The sequence below is a fragment of the Scyliorhinus canicula genome, chromosome 10, assembly GCF_902713615.1.
Source record: "Scyliorhinus canicula chromosome 10, sScyCan1.1, whole genome shotgun sequence".
Taxonomy (NCBI): Eukaryota; Metazoa; Chordata; class Chondrichthyes; order Carcharhiniformes; family Scyliorhinidae; genus Scyliorhinus; species Scyliorhinus canicula.
Window position 1 is genome coordinate 175,684,280 of NC_052155.1, and position 19,152 is coordinate 175,703,431.

General features: G+C 46.1%; 1 protein-coding gene across 2 annotated transcripts in view; it reads right to left on the minus strand.

Moving 5' to 3' along the window:
- Positions 1-2,124: 2,124 nt before the first annotated feature.
- nsmce2 (NSE2 (MMS21) homolog, SMC5-SMC6 complex SUMO ligase) overlaps positions 2,125-19,152 on the minus strand; it is a 188,560-nt gene continuing 171,532 nt past the window's right edge. For both annotated transcript variants that reach the window (XM_038810171.1, XM_038810172.1), the window contains exons 5-7: positions 13,437-13,537; positions 4,088-4,194; positions 2,125-2,809 (exon numbers count right to left, since the gene is read on the minus strand). In XM_038810171.1, coding sequence (XP_038666099.1) covers positions 2,701-2,809; positions 4,088-4,194; positions 13,437-13,537 — 317 coding nt within the window. In that variant the 3' untranslated portion in view covers positions 2,125-2,700. The remainder of the gene's footprint in view (positions 2,810-4,087; positions 4,195-13,436; positions 13,538-19,152) is intronic.

Genomic DNA, 19,152 nt, shown 5'->3' on the forward strand with positions numbered 1-19,152 from the left:
AATTATTAATTTAATATGGTATTAGTCATAGATTCCTAGCTTTAAATATTGCAAAAGGTAAAGACACCTCCTCATGAACGAGAGGTCACGGATATAGGTTGAGAGGCGGCAGATTTAGAACTGAGATGAGAAGGAACTACTCTCGAAAAGGGTGGTGAATGTCTGGAACTCGCTGCCCCGTAGCGTGGTGGAATCTCAGTTATTAAATGGCTTTAAGCAGGAGACAGATATATTTCTGATAAAAAAAAGTGTTAAAGGGATATGGGCAACAGTGGGGAGGTGGATTTGAGACCAGGAAGAGATCAGCCATGATCTGATTGAATGGCAGAGCAGGCCCGAAGGGCAGAATTGCCTACTGCTGCTCCTAATTCCTATGCTCATTCTCTGTATTAAATTCCCACTCATTCAATGTTTTCATTCAGAATAAAAAATTCACACAGAAAGCTTAATAATTAAATACTGAATTTTGTTTCTCTTTTGTCTAACCTCAGGACCGTTACTTAGTTCAGACAAACCAAAGCAATTTTGCAGCAATTCTATCCACTACTACAGACATAGAAAGGATAAACCCCATTTTTGGCAGGAATTCAACTTCTAAATTCTCCTAACCGATTTAGGTTATTTGCCATGGATCTTAATACAAATGAAAATGGCATTTAAAACAATTATAGCATTACTGAATCTTGTAAAACTAATGCAAACGGATATAAAGTATTATTCCAGCTCAAACAAGGCTAAAGGCTTCTTTTTAGTTATCACAGAATTTATATTGCAGAAGGAGGCCATTCAGCCCATCGAGTCTGCACCGGCCCTTACAAAGAGCACCCTACTGAAGCCCACGGTATCTACCCTATCCCTGTAACCCAGTAGCTCCCACTTAACATTTTGTGGACACCAAGGGCAATTTAGCACGGCCAATCCACCTAACCTGCACATCTTTGGACTGTGGGAGGAAACTGGAGCACCCGGAGGAAACCCATGCAGACACAGCGAGAACGTGCAGACACAGCGAGAAAGTGCAGACTCCGCACAGACAGTGACCCAGCCAGGAATCAAACCTAGGACCCTGGAGTGTGAAGCAACTGTGCTAACCATTATGCGACCATGCAGCAACATGGACGCCATTTTCTGTTTATTTAAAATGTTTGCAAACAGAAATGCTAGAAAAGCACAAAAAAAACTCAAGCTCCTATAAAGTATTAGCACCTCTCACTCTGACAGCTCAATGTGCAACTACAACCAATATTATGATGCAGATCCGACAGGTCCCAAGGTTTTTACACTGGTCACCACAATGATCAGAGTTGTGTATCTGAGTGCAATTCCAGTGTCTGTTGCTGCAATTCAATATGCATAGACAGGGGCACACAGCATCGGAATCAGCCGTGCCAGACTGCATCTGAATAGTCAGTAGACTACTGACTACAGCCCAGACAACCCAATGAAAAAAGGTTATTTGGGCAAGGAATGGAAAGGTTGCTGCCATGCCGAGTAAGCCTGTTTTGCAGGGCTATGGGGATGGGTCTAATTAGGTGTCTCTTCCAAAGAGCAGAAAAAGGCACAACAGGTCCAATAGCCTCCCTTTGTGCAGTATCATTCCATGATTTTAAGTTAACTCCTCCAGATGAGGGGAACAAGCTGGACTGATAGCCAGAAACGCGTAGAAGCTGATTTTCAAGTAGCTTCAATTTTAAAACCAGCCAGGATCTGCCCGCACTAAAACAGGGTAATTGTGTTAGATTGGAGTTAGGGCTCAGTTGGAACCAGTCTTGTTTCTGCTTCAGTAGGCTGTTGGCACCAGCTTCACCCCAGGACACAGAGTGTCTTGTAAGCTGACACTTCAGTGCGGCAAGTGTCAAAGTTGCTGCAATTCAAACACAACGTTAAATCATTCCTGCCTGTGCCAGTGGCTCTGAGGGACATTGAAGATTCCATAGTGAAGGAACAAACTATCCACCTAACGCAGCCTTTTGGTTAGGAGCTTGATGCATCTTGTAGAGCACCTTCATGTCCTTTCGGCTGGTTTCCAGGGCTACTCCCAATTTCTGCTAATTTGCATCACCTTGCATCATGTTCTGCTAGCAGTCTCTGATTTACTGGACCTAATTGAATCAGAGAAACAACTTTAAAAAAAGCCACGTTTATTTTAGATGTATGAAACAAGGAAAATAATTGCAAAAGGAAATCCCAAGCAATGGTGGTGATAAATTAGAACAACAATATACTTAGGGAGTTTCATGTTGCAAAAGACTGAAACAAAGCATTATCCACATTGGAGGAGAATGCAGAAATTATGAAATGAAAACTTTTAACTTTTAGTGAGAAATCCTTTGCTATTCGGAACTGCTCATATAGTTCAATACTGCTATCTTGGAATGGTAAACAACATTTAATTTGAAAACAATATGCTCAATTTTTCCGAACTAGGTTTTGACTGGTGCGACCTATATTTAGGTTTGAACAAATTTTCTCAAAATGCTGCAGGGATTCGTATTCGTAGCTTCAGTTTCGACTTCAAAGATTGTACATATGTGGCTTCCATCTTGGCAGATCACACCAAAGTCAACATCAATTTTTGTCAAATTATATAATTAGCAGTGATTAACCAGAACTCTTTCCTCCCATAAGTTAACCTCCTGAATATTTGGATCGGATAGCTTCTTCTCCATCAGAATTGCCTGTTGAGGGTCTGACAGATAATCATCGCATTTGATGTTTTTTGTGATTTTCAATAGCTCGCCTCAAGGTGGTGTCCATTGAGAGGTCACACTGGTTGATATCTCCATTGTCACATCCAACAACGGGGCACCTATTGCCAAAACAAAAATGTAACAATCACAAATATAAACTGGACAGTGCAAAAATAGTCAGATGGCCATTTCTTAACTCAGCTGCCGAATATTGAGTCCCAGGCGAACTTAATTTTATATTTTTCACAGCTCTTCGACATCAGGTACATAGGGTGGGATTTACCACATTACTCCACACACAGCGCGTTGTCTGGTGGCAGAGGCAGCTCACCATTAGCTGCTGGCAAGGTTTGGCCCCATTGATGTCTACGGAGCTTTGTGTGGCTCACCTGTCCTGCCGCCAGGAAACCCGCCCGAGGGAAGAGGTAATCCAGAAGATCCCATCAGCAGGAATGGCCAGAAAATCCCACCCTTGGACTTTTTACTTTGACTAGTTTTGACAGACTGATACATCATCTCATACAATTTGCAGTTGCACTAACTCATAACCCTATGCATCTGTATCAGTAATTATATATTCCTTTAACTGCCTGTTAAAGTAATACATACCAACACTGAGAATGCATTCATACAAAGTCTGATAGAAATATAACAAGCACTGTAGTGCATGGAAGCAGTGAGTTTACACGCAAGAAGGTTAGTGGTGAAGCCAGTGTTGCAATATTCCATTAATTCTGTGGCCCATCCATCTGTTAAAAATGTTAAACATGTCTGGAAATCATACTGTTTTTGGTTGTAATGAACATTCCAATGTGCTTTACGTTGGAATAAGGAGCTCAGCCATCGTTGTGTTTCCAGTTAAGAGTCTAATATTGCTGGAATGTACGTGTAATCAGTGGTTGGTAGAAAAAGGCGAGCCCAAGTCACTAGCAGCCAGTTCATATAACAGTATTCAGCTGGATGTTTTAAATCGTCAAAACCATTACGAATGCGGGCTTCTCTAGCACGTTAAAGAAGTGTTGTGTCGCACTCAATTACTTTGCTGCCAGCAAGTGATCCAACAACCTTTTAGCAACAGCACAAGGAAATCTGCACTGCTAGCTGGCAAACAAATGACCATACAAATATGTTTAAAATGAGACTCCTGCTCTAACAGATGCTCTCTGACCTAGTTGGATGAGTTCGGAGAATCAATTATGTGCAAGTGCTAATTTGTTGCGATTAATTATCATATATTAAAAACAGGATACAAGGAGTAGTCCATCATACATCGAAGACTGCAACAATGATAGGGTTCATTTAAGCCTCTGGACTGTGCTTGAGTGATATGTGGTCATACTTGTGACATCCAAGCCCCTGTCAGGGTGCAGTTGGGTCGTGTTCTGTTTATAACTTACCGGGCTTTTTTCTTCTGTTTGTGTTTGTTCTGGATTATTTTTATTATGGCTTCCTCTTCGTAGCTGTGACCACAAACTTTATTCTTCACAGGACATTCCATTTCTCTCTACAAATGCAAAAGTTAAAAAAAAATGACTCCTTCCTCTCCTTTAAATAATAGAATGGCTAAATTGATTAGAATTCTCCACAACATTTGATACCTATACTGGCCTGAAGTCAGTTTCTTATTAACAAAAGTGGAATAAAACAATAATTTCAATTAAAACAAGGCTTTTTACCCTTCTTTCCCTGCCAACCTCATTTAGTCTCTCGTGCCTTTTCTAACCCTAAATTTGTCAATACTGTACCTGCATTTCAATGGGAATATTATTCTGCAGCTAGTTGGCCAGGGGAATCTGTGGGCCTGCATTTTCCTCTTTGGGGCAAAGTTTCAACAGGGCAGTACCTCCACCTGCATGTACCCCAGCCTGGGTTGGAGTCATTAGAGATGCAAGGTAAACTCCCAATGATAGTCCTGTCATCAAGTGGAAGCCTGACAATCCTAGCCAGGAATCCATACAGTCTTCCAGCTGGGACGTGAATGCAGCTGCCAAACATACAGAGGAGGTATTAAAAGGACAGGAGTGATGTAAAGCCTGAAAAGAGGCCTGCCCCAGAAGAGCTCTCCTGAAAATCAGACCTTTAGCAGGTAAAATCCTTGGGTCTCCATTTTGGTATTCACTGTGACTTCTGAAACCAATCATCCCCTACCACGTGGTTGACTCAGGAAGCTGTGGTAAATATGGCAGAGAGCAGCAAAGTCTTTCAGACTGACTATATATTTGGTGGGAGAATACGATGAAGGCCTCAGAGCATGTTTTAAAACATTTGCCATCAATTTGGGGGCTAGCGAAACTTTCCCTTGCCAGTCACAAAGTCATATAGAGCAATCTTAGCTGCATTAACAGAAAGGGAAGAACTATAACCACTTAGAATTATAGAATTCCTTCAGTGCAGAAGGAGGCCATTTGGCCCATTAAGTCTGCACCGACCCTACCTAGGCCCACTCCCCCGCAATATCCCTGTAACCCCACTGTTACAACCTCCCTGCTTATCACTGGCTGGGGACTAATGACAATCCCACAATCCTATGGGAGTATGAGCTTCCCCAATGAGGGGGCGGAGAAATCATTAGCAGACTCCCTGCATAAATAAAGCTGGCCAGTTTGGAACCAGCAGAGAGAGAGGAGTGATCAGCAAGGTAAGTTGCTGCTGTTGTTTTCATATGTTATTGTAAATAAATGTTATTTCTTAGTATCCTGAAGACTCGTGCTGGGTTCTTCGTGGCCCTCACAAAACTGGCGACGAGGGTTAAAGTGAATAGCTGTCTACACTGCTGAAGCCACCTCCCTGGATTTTTGTTGGATACAGGTTGGAAGTTGTTTTCTATTACACCATGCCTCTGTATGGACGTTTGGATGTTTTTGATGCTGCGCTGGAAAGCTGGAACCAGTACGCACAATGGATGCGTTATTATTTCCGGGAAAACAACATCACCGAAAACGAGTGCCAGGTGGACATATTGCTCACCACCTGCGGCCCGCAAACGTTTGGGGTGATTAGGAGCCTTACGTACCCAGCTGCGCCGGACACCAAAACGTTGGATGAACTTCTGAACTTAGTGGGGCAATATTTTAACCCAACCCCATCCATGATAGTCCAACGTTACTGGTTTAATACCGCTGAGAGGACCCCAGGAGAATTCCTTGCCAACTTTCTATCCAGACTATGCAGGATTGCGGAGTACTGTGACCAAAAATGAAAATGTTGGCCCGGAGTTATGTCTGGTCGCCAGGCCTCGACACCGACATTGATAAGGTGGCCCAAAACTGCTCCATTTGCCAGGAGCATCAGAAGCTTCCGCCGGCTGCGCCTCTACATCACTGAGAATGGCCAGGGCTGCCTTGGGCGCGCTTGCATGCGGATTTCGCCGGCCCTTTTCAAGGATCCATGTTCCTGCTATTAATCGACGCCCAGTCTAAATGGCTAGAGGTGCATAAGATGGTAGGCACAACGTCCTGCGCAACAATTGAGCAGATGCGTTTGTCTTTCAGTACGCATGGCCTCTCCGAGGTGCTGGTCACGGACAACGGCACTCCGTTCACAGTATCTCTTACCTGTGGAAAATGACAAAGGTTTGCATTCTCCACACTTCATATGTTGCCTGAGTCAAAGTCCCATCAATCTGTCCCTGACCACTTACCAAAACTAAAACACTGCCCAACTTAAGAAATGCAACTGCCTTCTCTGTCAGCATGCCCCGTTAGCTCTCCCACTCCCTGATGCATTGAAACATCTGCGTTTCAGATATTAGCTCGACAACTCTAAGCTGACACTCCTCGAATTGCTGACATTACCACATATGTGGTTGCTTAAGATCATGGAGCTCTCCACAAACTCTACAATACTGCAGATGTGGCACATCACCTGTGCTGCCATGGCTAAGTAACCTTGTTTTAAAAAAAAATGTAATTCACAGCTCAGCTGTGATTCTGAAAAACGTTAACAGCGCAGTTTCAATTATTGAGGTAGACTTGCATCCTTGCTCTGCCCCCGAGTGTGGAAGGCAAACCACCACTGACAAAGTCTGCCAAAAAAAAAAACAGCTCAGGATGAAACATCAGCAGACAATGAGCCAGTGACATGACATGATGATTAAAGCTTAATGTAATTCACCACTTTTATTTTTAAAGAACTAATTAATTAAACTAATTTAAATTATTAATTTAATATGGTATTAGTCATAGATTCCTAGCTTTAAATATTGCAAAAGGTAAAGACACCTCCTCATGAACGAGAGGTCACGGATATAGGTTGAGAGGCGGCAGATTTAGAACTGAGATGAGGAGGAACTACTCTCGAAAAGGGTGGTGAATTTCTGGAACTCGCTGCCCCGTAGCATGGTGGAATCTCAGTTATTAAATGGCTTTAAGCAGGAGACAGATATATTTCTGATAAAAAAAAGTGTTAAAGGGATATGGGCAACAGTGGGGAGGTGGATTTGAGATCAGGAAGAGATCAGCCATGATCTGATTGAATGGCAGAGCAGGCCCGAAGGGCAGAATTGCCTAATGCTGCTCCTAATTCCTATGCTCATTCTCTGTATTAAATTCCCACTCATTCAATGTTTTCATTCAGAATAAAAAATTCACACAGGTTATGTGTGATATACGGATTTCGCAGGCCCTTTTCAAGGATCCATGTTCCTGCTATTAATCGACGCCCAGTCTAAATGGCTAGAGGTGCATAAGATGGTAGGCACAACGTCCTGCGCAACAATTGAGAAGATGCGTTTGTCTTTCAGTACGCATGGCCTCTCCGAGGTGCTGGTCACGGACAACGGCACTCCGTTCACAAGTGAGGAGTTTGCGAGGTTCATGAAGATGAACGGCATACGCCACTTACCACCTGGCTTTAAATGGGTTGGCGGAGCGCGCAGTGCAGACATTCAAACAAGGCCTAAAGAAGCAGTCTTCCGGGTCGATGGACACGAGACTGGCTCGTTTTTGGTTTTCATATAGGACCACCCCCCATGCGGTGACTGTGGTAGCTCCCACAGAACTGCTAATGGGCCAGAGACTTCGCACCCGCTTTAGCATGGTTTTCCCGGACATTGGCACAAAAGTAGGCCGCACACAAGAACGGCAGGGACATGGTTTTTCTCGGCATCGGCCGATTCAGCAGTTTGCACCCGGTGACCCAGTGTTCGTTTGGAATTTTGCTGGTGGTGCCCAGTGGGTCCCTGGTGTAATCTTTAGCCAAACAGGCCCTATCTCTTACCAGGTGCAAGCCCAGCGTTGTCTCCAGCGCAAACATGTAGACCACATTCGGTCCAGAACACTATCCCTTCCAAAGATTCCCCGCCCCAAGAGCTCATTTCTACAGCCACAGAGACCAGACACACTAGAAAGTATTCCTCACAATCTTCCTCTGGTGCCTCACTCAAAGCCTGCGCAGGTCGTGACAGAACCGCGTGGAGATAGAGACGCCGAGATGACGGAGGCAGCAGACTCTGACTCTGAGATGGGGACACAAGACACCTCAGAGGGGGAATCCTCGGGCCCACGGGCCGTGAATGTACAACCGTTATGCCATTCATCACGGAAGCGACGATCTCCGTCTCGTTACACGCCGCCCGATCCAGCGCCTCACGCAAACGGTGTCCGGCCTACGGCAAAACGAGTCCGACGCCCTCCTTCGCCAGGGTCTTCGGTGGATTCCTTGGACTTTGTGGGGTGGGGGGGAGGTTATAACCTGCCTGCTTACCACTGGCTGGGGACTAATGACAATCCCACAATCCTATGGGAGTATGAGCTTCCCCAATGAGGGAGGCGGAGAAATCATTAGCAGACTCCCTGCATAAATAAAGCTGGCCAGGTTGGAACCAGCAGAGAGAGAGAGAGGAGTGAGCAGCAAGGGAAGTTGCTGCTGTTGTGTGTGTATATATATGTTATTGTAAATAAATGTTATTTCTTTGTATCCTGAAGACTAGTGCTGGATTCTTCATGGCCCTCTCAAAACCCACCTAACCTGCACATCTTTGAACATTAAGGGGCAATTTTAGCATGGTGAATCCACCTAACCTGCACATCATTGGACGGCGGAAGGAAACTGGAGCACCCGGAGGAAACCCACACAGACATGGGGAGAAGGTGTAAACTCCACACAGTCAGTCACCTGTTGTCGGGCCAATTAGGCTCCCCAGAAGTCTCGTGGAATACGAGCTTCCCCGCTACAGGGACAGAGGCTCCTCATCAGCGAGTATGCAAACCGGAACATAAATCCCCAACCCTGGTGTGGGCAGGGTAGTCCCTTCTGGGCCCAGTGAATATAAAGTCTTTGTTCTTCATTCATTTAAAAAAAAATTTAGAGTACCCAATTATTTTTTCCAATCCAGGGGCAATTTAGCGTGGCCAATCCACCTACCCTGCATATCTTTGGGTTGTGGGGGCGAAACCCACGCAGACACGGGGAGAACGTGCAAACTCCACACAGACTGTGACCCAGAGCCGAGATTCGAACCCAGGTCCTCAGCGCTGTAGGCAGCAATGCTAACCACTGTGCCACCGTGCTGCCCTTTGTTCTTCATTCATAAATCTTTTGTTGCTTATACTTCCTGTGTGGCCACATTTGTGAACTCGGCTTCCCCCAAGGCCAGAATTGAACCGGGGTGCCTGGTGCTATGAAGCAACAGTGCTAACCACTGTGGCACCGTGCCTTTGGAAGTGCAAATTCCGCACCCCCTCACTCCGCGCCCCCAAACTGGCCCTGCCAGGAGTATTGAAAATGTTGATGATATAGCCAATGCTTTTTTCTATGAGTCAGTTTACTTTATTATCACATAATTGTCCATTCATTCAGAGGCAGTGGCATTGTCACTGGGCTAGTAATCCAGAGACCCAGGGCAATGCTCTGGGGACCTGGGTTCGAATCCCGCCAGGGCAGATGCTGAAATTTCAATTCAATAAAGGATCTGGAATTAAAAGTCTCAAGGTGACCATGAAACCATTGCCGATTGTCGTAAAAACCCATCTGGTTTACTGATGCACTTTAGGGGAGAAAATCTGCCGTCCTTCCCTGGTCTGGCCTACATGTGACTCCAGGCCCATAGCAATGTGATTGACTCTTAAATGCCCTCAGGAACAGGCAATAAATGCTGGTATAGCCAGTGACGCCACATCCCGTGAACAAAGAAATAAAAGAGTAGATCCTTCCTGGATGGAGGGAGGGAAAAAGTCAGTGGCCTTTAAAAAAAAAGGAGAATCTGAAAAACAGATTGAAATATGAAGTGCCTCAGTTTTGCTGTAGATTTTAACGTTTGTCCTGGAAGGAACTCATCAAAAAGAATAATGGAGATTCAGGCTGCGATTCTCTGGAAAGGTTTCTTTTTTAAAAAATTTAGAATACCGAATTCTCTTTTTGTTTCCTATTAAGGGGCAATTTAGCATGGCCAAACCACCTACCCTGCACATCTTTGGGTTGTGGGGGTGAGACCCACGCAGACACGAGGAGAATGTGCAAATTCCACACGGACAGTGACCTGGGCCAGGATCAAACCTGGGTTCTCAGCGGCGTGAGACAGCAATGCTAACCACTGTGCCTCCCTCTCAGGAAAGATTTCAAAAAGTGGTAGCGAACGGGAACTGCTATGAGCTTTCCGACTCTCAGCCCAGTGAGGCCGGCGATGCTATTAAACATTAATTGGTCCACCTAATGAGGCCCCATGGGCTACTCGCTGCAAATGACGGCTCGCCAGCTGATTCGCCGGCACCACCAGTCTCCCGCCAGCAAGGTCGAGCAGCACTTGCTCAGCCAACCCCAACCAACTCGCAACAATGGAGCCCAGGAGACCGTCCCCAAGATTCGGGAATGCAGATCTGGGAGGCTCCTAGATGCGGCGGAGGCCAGGAGGGATGTCCTGTTCCCCTGAGGGTTCCAGAGGGTCAGCCAGTGCCGCCTGGGATGACGTGGCAGCAGCTGGAAGCTCCAGGAGTGTGAGCAGAAGGAAGGGCCTCCACTGCAGGAAAAAGGTCAACGACCTACATTGAGCATCATGAATGAATAGATCCCCCCCTGTCCCCACCCCCCTCGACCTTTCCACATTCAAATCTCATGCAGAGGTGAGGAACCCAGCCAAAGGACCGATCAAACCTGAGTTTTATTGCCTTACTGACTGATCCATCCCTGCCACTGACCACATGTCCATTCTCCTGCAGGTCCTCCAGCTGACTGGGCTGGCCCATCCCGGGTGGCCCCTTCTCCTGACTCCGAAGAGAACACCTCGGAGGGGAGCTCTGAGGATGCTTCTGTTATAGTTGTGGCACAGCTGTCATCCCCACTCTCCACCAGCGCAGATACACGCACCTCGGTGGGAAATTTTAGTGGTTAGGTTTCTGGGGCACAATCTGGTGAGTACCACACAGCTGATGAGTCACATCAGGTGGAGTCAGGAACCCCCAGGCGTGACAGCAGTCAGAGATCTGCTGGATCCCACGACCCATGCTGAACCTGTGGAAGAGCTCATCCCGGAGCTGAGGGAGACTTTAGGGTGCGGCCGCGACATTCAGAGGGAGATCTCAGCGACACTCCAGCAGGTCTGTAGCGGATTGGAGGATTCCCAGGGGCTACAGGCGCAGGAGATGTTGCCAGCAACCTGGCACCGAGGTCAACACTGCTAGGCTGGTGACCACAGTGGAGAACCTGGTGCACAACATCAGCACCATTAGTGAAGGTGTCCAAGGCATTGTGCAATTGGTGACGGTCATGGTTGAGGGTCTCAACAGAATGTCCTCTTTGTTGGGGGATGTCACCCAGTGCTAGGCAGACCTTAATGAGGTTCTGCGTGACATGTCCCGCTCTCAGGTGGGAATGGCCAAGGCGCTGCACAGCATGTCCCAGTCACTGAGGAGCATCGCTGAGGGAATTGACACGATGGTGTGAATCATGGGGAGCCGCCAGGGATGGCAGAGCCATATGGTGCAGGGGCAGCCGGGGCTCGAACCAGCTACACCTCTGTCCAAAAGTGAATCCCAGTGCCCTATGGGCACCGAGCGGGAGGAGGGGGCGCTGGGTGCCAACCCAGGACTTCTCCCATGGAGTGGCGGCGGTGGCCATCCGCTCTCCCAAATTCCACCCATCAGATGAAGCCACTTCTCAGACAGCACACGGGACAGGGCGGCATGCCTGTGCATGTGACGGCGACAAGTGAGCCGGAGCCCTCCGGCCCCAGAGGACGCCAGCCAGGGGCATCGAAAACCATGGGACGAGGTAAGCAGCTGGCTGCCTCCACCTCAGATGTGCATCCTGGGAACACAACTGGATGTAGCGTTACAGCCAGGAAGACAAAGCAAATTGAGGAACACTGAGGGCACCGGATAGGGGAGGACAGGGTTGCGGCACCATCAGGAGAGTGGGGAATTGTGAAATTCCCTGGAGGGTGGGAAATGGGAGTTGGGGGGAGGGGGTGCTGAAGGACCAGGCCACGTCCTCTGTGAATCGGGTGAGTATGAAGGCCACCCAGTCCCTCCGAGCTTGCTGGACCCTCGCCGTTGCCGCCTGTCCTGCAGCCTCCGGCTGGTCCTCCACTTCCTCCCCGGCCTCGCCCTCCAACCCCTGCTAGTGTGACACCACCTCATCATCGTCATCCTCATCCGTCTCGGAGGTGGCCACATGTTCCTCCTCATCACCAACCTCCAGCTCGTTGCCCCGCTGCTATGCGAGGTTGTGGTGGGCACAGCAGACCACCACAAAGCTGGAGTGCACCACCGGAGCGGACGAGGCATCTAAACCGCATCCCATGGCTGTTCGGATCTCCGCTGTTGTGTGTGTGGTATTGCCTCCTGCCGTGTTCAGGCACAGTGTGCAGGCATCACAGTTTGATTGGGATGCTAGGCAATGACTCTCACATGTTACATGGCCCACCCATCCACAGGAATCTACTTGGGTTGTGCAAAGTGCTCATTTAAGGAATGTCAAATTGTGATATTATCAGGTGTGGTCAAAATAGGAGATAGCTGGGAATCTTTCATAAAGTTCAATAAAAAGGAACTATTCTTTATAAAATCATCGAATCGACAGTGCAGGAGGCCATTCGGCCCATCGAGTCTGCGCCGGCCCTTGGAAAGAGCACCCCACTTCAGCCCACCCCTGCACCCTATCCCAGTAACTCCAGCTAACCATTTTGGACACTAAGAGCAATTTATTATGGCCAGTCCAGTTAACCTGCACATCTTTGGACTGTGGGAGGAAACCGGAGCACCCGGAGGAAACCCACGCAGACACAGGGAGAACATGCAGACTCTGCACAGACAGCCACCCAAGCTGGGAATCGAACCTGGGACCCTGGAGCTGTGAAACAACCGTGTTAACCACTATGCTACTGACAATGAAAGCTATATTAAAAATAAATGTTGTCGGGCAGTTCCAGCTGAATGATTTTGCGCACAACAAGATCCTAGTCAACCAAATAATTTGGAAGCAAGGGCAAATAGAGAAATCACATTCATCCACAAGAAAAGCTAAATGAAATTCAAAGGCCCTCCCCATCATTCATGTTGTCCTGACTCCCAGGTTGGGAGCAGGAGCACATGACCCCCTTTTCTCTAAAATTGCAATTCACCAACATTTCAAATTTTAGGCCTCAGGCCTTACTTTCCAGAAACAACCAAGACTTTAAGCGAAAGGCAAAGACCTTAAGTTAATTTAAATGTATTGCAAGAACTCAAAATACATTCAATAGCTAACATTGCTAGTTAACTGCAAAGGAAAATGGACCTGAACACTTAGTTCTGAGAATATGCTGTTCTGTACCTGTGTAATGGGGCAAATAAAATTTCTTTGGCTCTGGGTGACCGCAATGTCTTCATCAATCTCATTGGCTGAAGTGCCCTCATTTTGTGATTCGGCACCAACTGGAAATCCAAAAGAACATGATGAATAAGTCGCGTTTCCCAATGATGTGCCACTCAACTACAGTATTTATTCACTGACTGAAGTTCTTTAATTCTAACATTAAAACATGCTGCAGCTACAATGAATTCTACTATTACACAATGTGGAGATAGGAGTAATCTATTTAAGCATATACTTCACTAGGTCTGGGAGACGGTTTAGCTCACTTGGCCAGGCTTGTGATGCAGAGCCAGGCCAGCAGCACCGGTTCAATTCCCGTACCGGCTAAGGTTATTCATTCCTTCTCAACCTTGCCCCTCGCCTGAGTTGTGGTGATCCTGAGGTTCAATCACCACCAGTCAGCTCTCCCCCTCAAAGCCTATCGTCAGCTGTGACTATGGTTACATTACCTTTACTAGGTCTAAGTTATTTAGAAGTCAGTGCAACCCATTTAACTCATTAATTCAACATTCATTCTCGGATTTAATGATAGTATAATAGTGGAAGTCAACTTTCCAAATAACTACATGGATTTTCACGCAGCTACAGTGCACAATTTGTTTTTTAAGAAGGGGACATTTTACAGTCTCTTCGAGCAAGCGCATTCTCTCCTCCGGGCAGAAAAATCACGTTCAGATAAATACTTGACCATCAGGAAATAAAAAAGGCAATAAAATTCATAAAACATTATAATGAAAGCATGAAAAAGGTCAAAACACAAGGTACAATCTAGAGAAAAAGGGAAATGAGACATTAATTTTTTTTTACTGGAAAGGGAAAATGAATAGACCAAGCTAAAACAGAATGTCAAATTGCTCGGGTCAATCAAATGGTGCACAAAGTAAAAGTTCCGATGACCTTGAACTGACTTTAACTTCTGTATGCACAATATCTTTGGAACTTTGTCTGAATACATTACTTTTCTCCACCTGCTGATCTCAAGAGATTTTTTTTCGTGCTATATCACTGAACGTTGGCAAAATTAACCTTTTACACTATATAGAGAAATTAACTTGCTTTTATACAGCAGCTTATTATGGCTCTTAGTGAGCGATATTACATTTTGTGGAGGTAACATAATTTTAGGCAGAATTATGAAGTTGAAGTTTAAGCTTGGAACAGAGTAGAATTCCAAAGGTCCAAGACAGTGACTGCAAAGGGATGGAATTAATGCCAAAAGTACTAAGTTTGTGATTGGGGCCGATGGTCTTCCCAATATTTAGCCAGGAATATTTGTAGCTCATTCGTGACTGGGCAAATCGCATGACAAGCAGAGGCAGTGGTAGGATGAAGAGAGGCAGTAGGGAGGAAGAGATAGGTTTCATCATTGTAAGTGGGGGCAGTGACCTTGGCCGGGATTCGCTCAGGCTGGTTTTGACACCGGCGTCAACAGACTTCCAGGCCCAGTAATTCTCCTCTTCTTCGGGGGCTAGAATGGCGCCGAAATGCTGTGCGGGTCCGCGCATGCGTACCACGAACGTCTCCACGCCGCGTATGCGCGTGTTGCCATCTCTGCGCTGGCCCCCAGCAACATGGTGGAGCCCTACAGGGGCCTGGAGCGAAGGAACATAGACCTTCCCCCCGGAATGAGCGCACCCGTCGATCGGTAGCCCCCGATCGAGGGCCTGGCCACCGTGTCCCCCGGCCCCCTCACCAGGACGGCATCCGCAGCCAAAACGCCAAAGTCCCGCCGGGTTGGACCATATGTAAACTTGCCAGCGGGACTCCTTGGCTCGTCAAGCATAGAGAATCGCTTTCACTGGCCCCCGACCGGCGCCACAGCTACCGCGATTGGTGCCGATTCTCTGGTCGGCGGAGACCCGCCGTCAGAGCGGCGTGGCAGGATTCTCATGCAACCCCCCCCCCCCCCCCCCCCCCCCCCCCGATTCTCTAACTCGGAGAATCCCGGCCCTTATGTCTGGGATGAAGTCAATGGTAAGGAAGTGGGGTAGGCCACGGATAGAACTCTGGGGGACAGAAGTGAAAAGTGAAGCCACTGCTGGTGATGCTCCTGGGAATATTGGATGGATAAAAATAGAAGTCTCACTGAGATGCCCAAAAGAGAAGAGGCATTGGAGGAGGATTGTTCAATCAAGTGTGGTGAAGTTGAGGAACGACCAGTGATAATGCACCACTGTCAGTGACAGAGGATGTCATTTGTGTCTTTGCTTAACATAGACATAGAACAGTACAGCACAGAACAGGCCCTTCGGCCCTCAATGTTGTGCCGAGCCATGATCACCCTACTCAAACCCACGTATCCACCCTATACCCGTAACCCAACAACCCCCCCCCTTAACCTTACTTTTATTAGGACACTACGGGCAATTTAGCATGGCCAATCCACCTAACCCGCACATCTTTGGACTGTGGGAGGAAACCGGAGCACCCGGAGGAAACCCACGCACACAGGGGGAGGACGTGCAGACTCCACACAGACAGTGACCCAGCTGGGAATCGAACCTGGGACCCTGGAGCTGTGAAGCATTTATGCTAACCACCATGCTACCCTGCTTGGAGTGGAAGAGTGTGCATTTTGGAAGCAATTTCAACATGAGGTTTATGACTTACTCCAGTGTATTCTGGAGGTATTGGAGACTCCAGTTACTGTGCACCACTGGTGAAAGGGTGGATACCAATTCCAGTGGCAGGAGCCGTAAGGAATCGAACGGTTGTGCCCTGGAAAGTTTCAACCGGAAGTATTGTTGCCGCCGCACCCATCCAGGCAAATGGTAAGTTTTCCACCAGACACCTGAATTGAACCACACAGTTGGAGGTCATTAGGACGTAGTTGGACATTTTTTTGTTTAGAATTTTCATCATCTGCATCAAAGTAATATGAATATTACCCGAGGCTCATCAGCCCAAGCTGTTGTTCAAGACCTACTGGCACTGGTTGCTTTATTGTTAGAGGCACTGTGAATGGAATTGAACACTTTAGCATAATCAGTGTACAGTCCTACTCCAGATCTTAAGATGGGGGGGTAGGTTACTTAAGAAGCTATTGAAGATGGTAGAACTTAGGACCCTTGCCGTCAAATCCGTTAGCTGCCAACAACACAATCATTTTTGTTTGTGTTAAGGCTCCAGCTCTAGAAGGCTTCTTGCACTGACCACTATTTAATTGGGGTCCCTTTCTACTATTTTAATTATTTCCCGTTACATTGGTATCTAAATGCTTAATTACAGTATGTAACTTTTCAATTCAGTACGACAGTGCATAAACTTAATTGAATTCCTTTCAGTTGCTTTGGTTGCTCCATTCAATTTGAAGTTGCATTTAATTAATTATTAATTTATTGCTGCAAAACTTGCACTAAAAATTGACAATTCTTTCTTCTGAAGATTTTTATTTCACCAATTCTACAGGTGCGATTTATTAAATTATTAACAAGAACAATAAATTTGATCTGGACCAGTCTTTGTGAATAGTTTCTTGCAGTGCATAACCTTTAAGGAAATTCCTCCTCCTTTCTTCGCTGTGAAGGGTTTTACTTAAGTAAATTACTTTTCAATTAATGTGGTTTGTTTTGTATGCATGTAATGGTCACTTACATATGGTGTCTTCTTACAAAATTAAAATGGTTAAACCTTTGGAACTTAACCCCCCCCCCCGCAAATTGTAAAAATCGCACAATGGAATAGAAGTGGAATTTCACTTATTCAGTCATTGTAAACTAGTGAGCCTGATGGTAGGCCAACATGAGTTATATTAAGAGTGCAGTAGATTTTTCTCTTGTGCTTGGGATCATCTGGATACATGCCTCAGAGGAACTCATGCTTATAAATTCTTTGTCCATGATCTTCATTCTCTTCTTTTAAATTTATTACCCAATTCATTATTTCCAATTAAGGGGCAATTTAGCGTGGCCAATCAACCCACCCTGCACATCTTTGGGTTGTGGGGGCGTAACCCACTCAAACACGGGGAGAATGTGCAAACTCCACACGGACAGTGACCCAGAGTCAGGATCGATCCTGGGACCTCGGCGCCGTGAGGTGGTAGTGCTAACCACCGCGCCAATGTTGAATGAAAAATGAAATGAAAATCGCTTATTGTCACGAGTAGGCTTCAATTAAGTTACTGTGAAAAGCCCCTAGTCGCCACGTTCCGGCGCCTGTCCGGGGAGGCTGGTCCGATCTTCATTCTCAACTAAGGGAGCAACTTCCAAAGAATTTTTCAAACTCCTTTTGCTGTGTTTCCTTTGGCTCCATTTTTAAACAATTACTGTGGCTTAAAACTGAAAACAAGCCTGTGAAGCAGCACAAGCCACAGGCTGAAAAATGGCTGTGTGGGTATTTTATTTGCATGCTGGTTGCACGGCTCTCCTAACATAGTGGGGTTAAAGTCATTCATTTGGTGCAGGTGCTCAACCCCCTGACCAAAAACAATTCCATGAAGCAAACATTTTATCATCAAATCTTAAGACTTTAGTTATTTTGTTGTGCAGGCCGTGTATATATTTGCATTTCTGCAACATGCAATGTTTCTTCCTTCAAGCTCTGCTATCTGTTCTTTTTTTCTCAAGACGCATTGTGTACATGTTTTCCCATTCTGCTTGTCTTTTTTTTTCGAGCTACATACAATGCTTTTTCTCCTATCTCAGTACTTTTTAAAAAAAGGCTGTGTCTGCAATGTTTTAAAAATAACGATTGTTTTCAATTTTTTTTACAACCAGGACCTATTTTCTCCCAAATTCTCTTTATTGGGCATCTTTTCTTTATTCTTTTCTAAACTGCCTTTCACCACTCTCCATTTCATAACCACCCCCTGTCGTGTTAAGCACACTGAGATAACACGGGCTGCAACTGGATGCAGCTTTAACTGAAAGATACTCCAGATCTTGAAGTTAGTTCAATCTGATTTATTGAACCTGTCACACAGTTAGCAGTTCTCTCTGAGTTCGACTCTCAGCTAACCTAAGTGTGATTACTCTGTCTGACTGAATCAGACTAGCTCTTAGCCACGTGCTGGAGGTGTTATGTGATATATACACCCTGACTCACTCTGTAGATGTCCCCAGTGGAAAGAGATGGAGTGTGAGTGACTCGTGCCTTTTTACAGTGGGAAACCACCCCCAAGTGTTCTGCCTGCTGATTAGTTATGTCCTGCTCTCTGTGTTCATTAGCTGCCTGTCTGTATCTCATTATGTGCATGTCTGCATATCATGACACCCCCCAGCCCCCCAATTTCCATGTAATGTTACTGATTTTAATGATGCTATAACGCTTTATTTTATGAGTTTCTTCCAGATGTAACAAAGTCTTTGATTCAGAGAAATGTGACACACAATAAGAGGCTTGGAGGCAAATTTGTTTTTCAATTAACTCCTAAAATAATATGCGCCAGATGCAAATGCTCCCTGCCAAAATCATTAGATGAAAAGGGGACTCTACAATTTTGTACCAAATTTCTTCTTTCTGCTACTTTTCTGAAGTCTCCCACATACAACTTTCTTAGCCATCTGCACCCAGGCTATTGCCAACTGGTCACTGTGATGGGTGCTAAAGCAGCCTATTGTGCAGTCCTACAATTTTCTTTCCATGTGTAGAATAGCCTTGCTTCAACTTGGTGCCTGTCCTGATAGTATGACAGGATCAGACAATTCATGTGCGATCGTTGTGGGTGTTAACC